This window comes from Buceros rhinoceros, unplaced genomic scaffold (assembly GCF_000710305.1).
Source record: "Buceros rhinoceros silvestris isolate BGI_N320 unplaced genomic scaffold, ASM71030v1 scaffold39022, whole genome shotgun sequence".
Lineage (NCBI taxonomy): Eukaryota > Metazoa > Chordata > Aves > Bucerotiformes > Bucerotidae > Buceros > Buceros rhinoceros.
The window spans coordinates 1-266 of NW_010397834.1; the positions used below are offsets into that span (position 1 = coordinate 1).

General features: G+C 68.4%; 1 protein-coding gene across 1 annotated transcript in view; it reads left to right on the forward strand.

Moving 5' to 3' along the window:
- Positions 1-11: 11 nt before the first annotated feature.
- The window catches only part of SOGA3 (SOGA family member 3), a 20,464-nt gene continuing 20,209 nt past the window's right edge, over positions 12-266 (forward strand). Inside the window, exon 1 of the mRNA XM_010130889.1 lies at positions 12-62. Within this exon, the coding sequence (XP_010129191.1) occupies positions 15-62 (48 nt within the window). The 5' untranslated portion in view covers positions 12-14. The remainder of the gene's footprint in view (positions 63-266) is intronic.

Here is a 266-nt window from a genome sequence, read left to right on the forward strand (position 1 = left end):
AGCTGCAGGAGGAGATGCAGGAAGAGATGGAGAAGCTGCGGGAGGAGAACGAGAGCCTCAAGGTGAGGGGGACCGGGGAGCCGACAGGGTTGCGGGGGTGGGGGGAGACCGGGGCCTCCCCAGCTCCGCTCTGGGAGGAGGCTTCCCTGCCGCCTTCTCCCCCAGCACTACGGCTGGAGACAGCGTTAAGACGGCCCTGTCGGGGGCCCTGCGGGCCGTGGCACTCCCCTGCCTCGCTGCGGTGCTTTTCATGAGCTGGGTTGGAC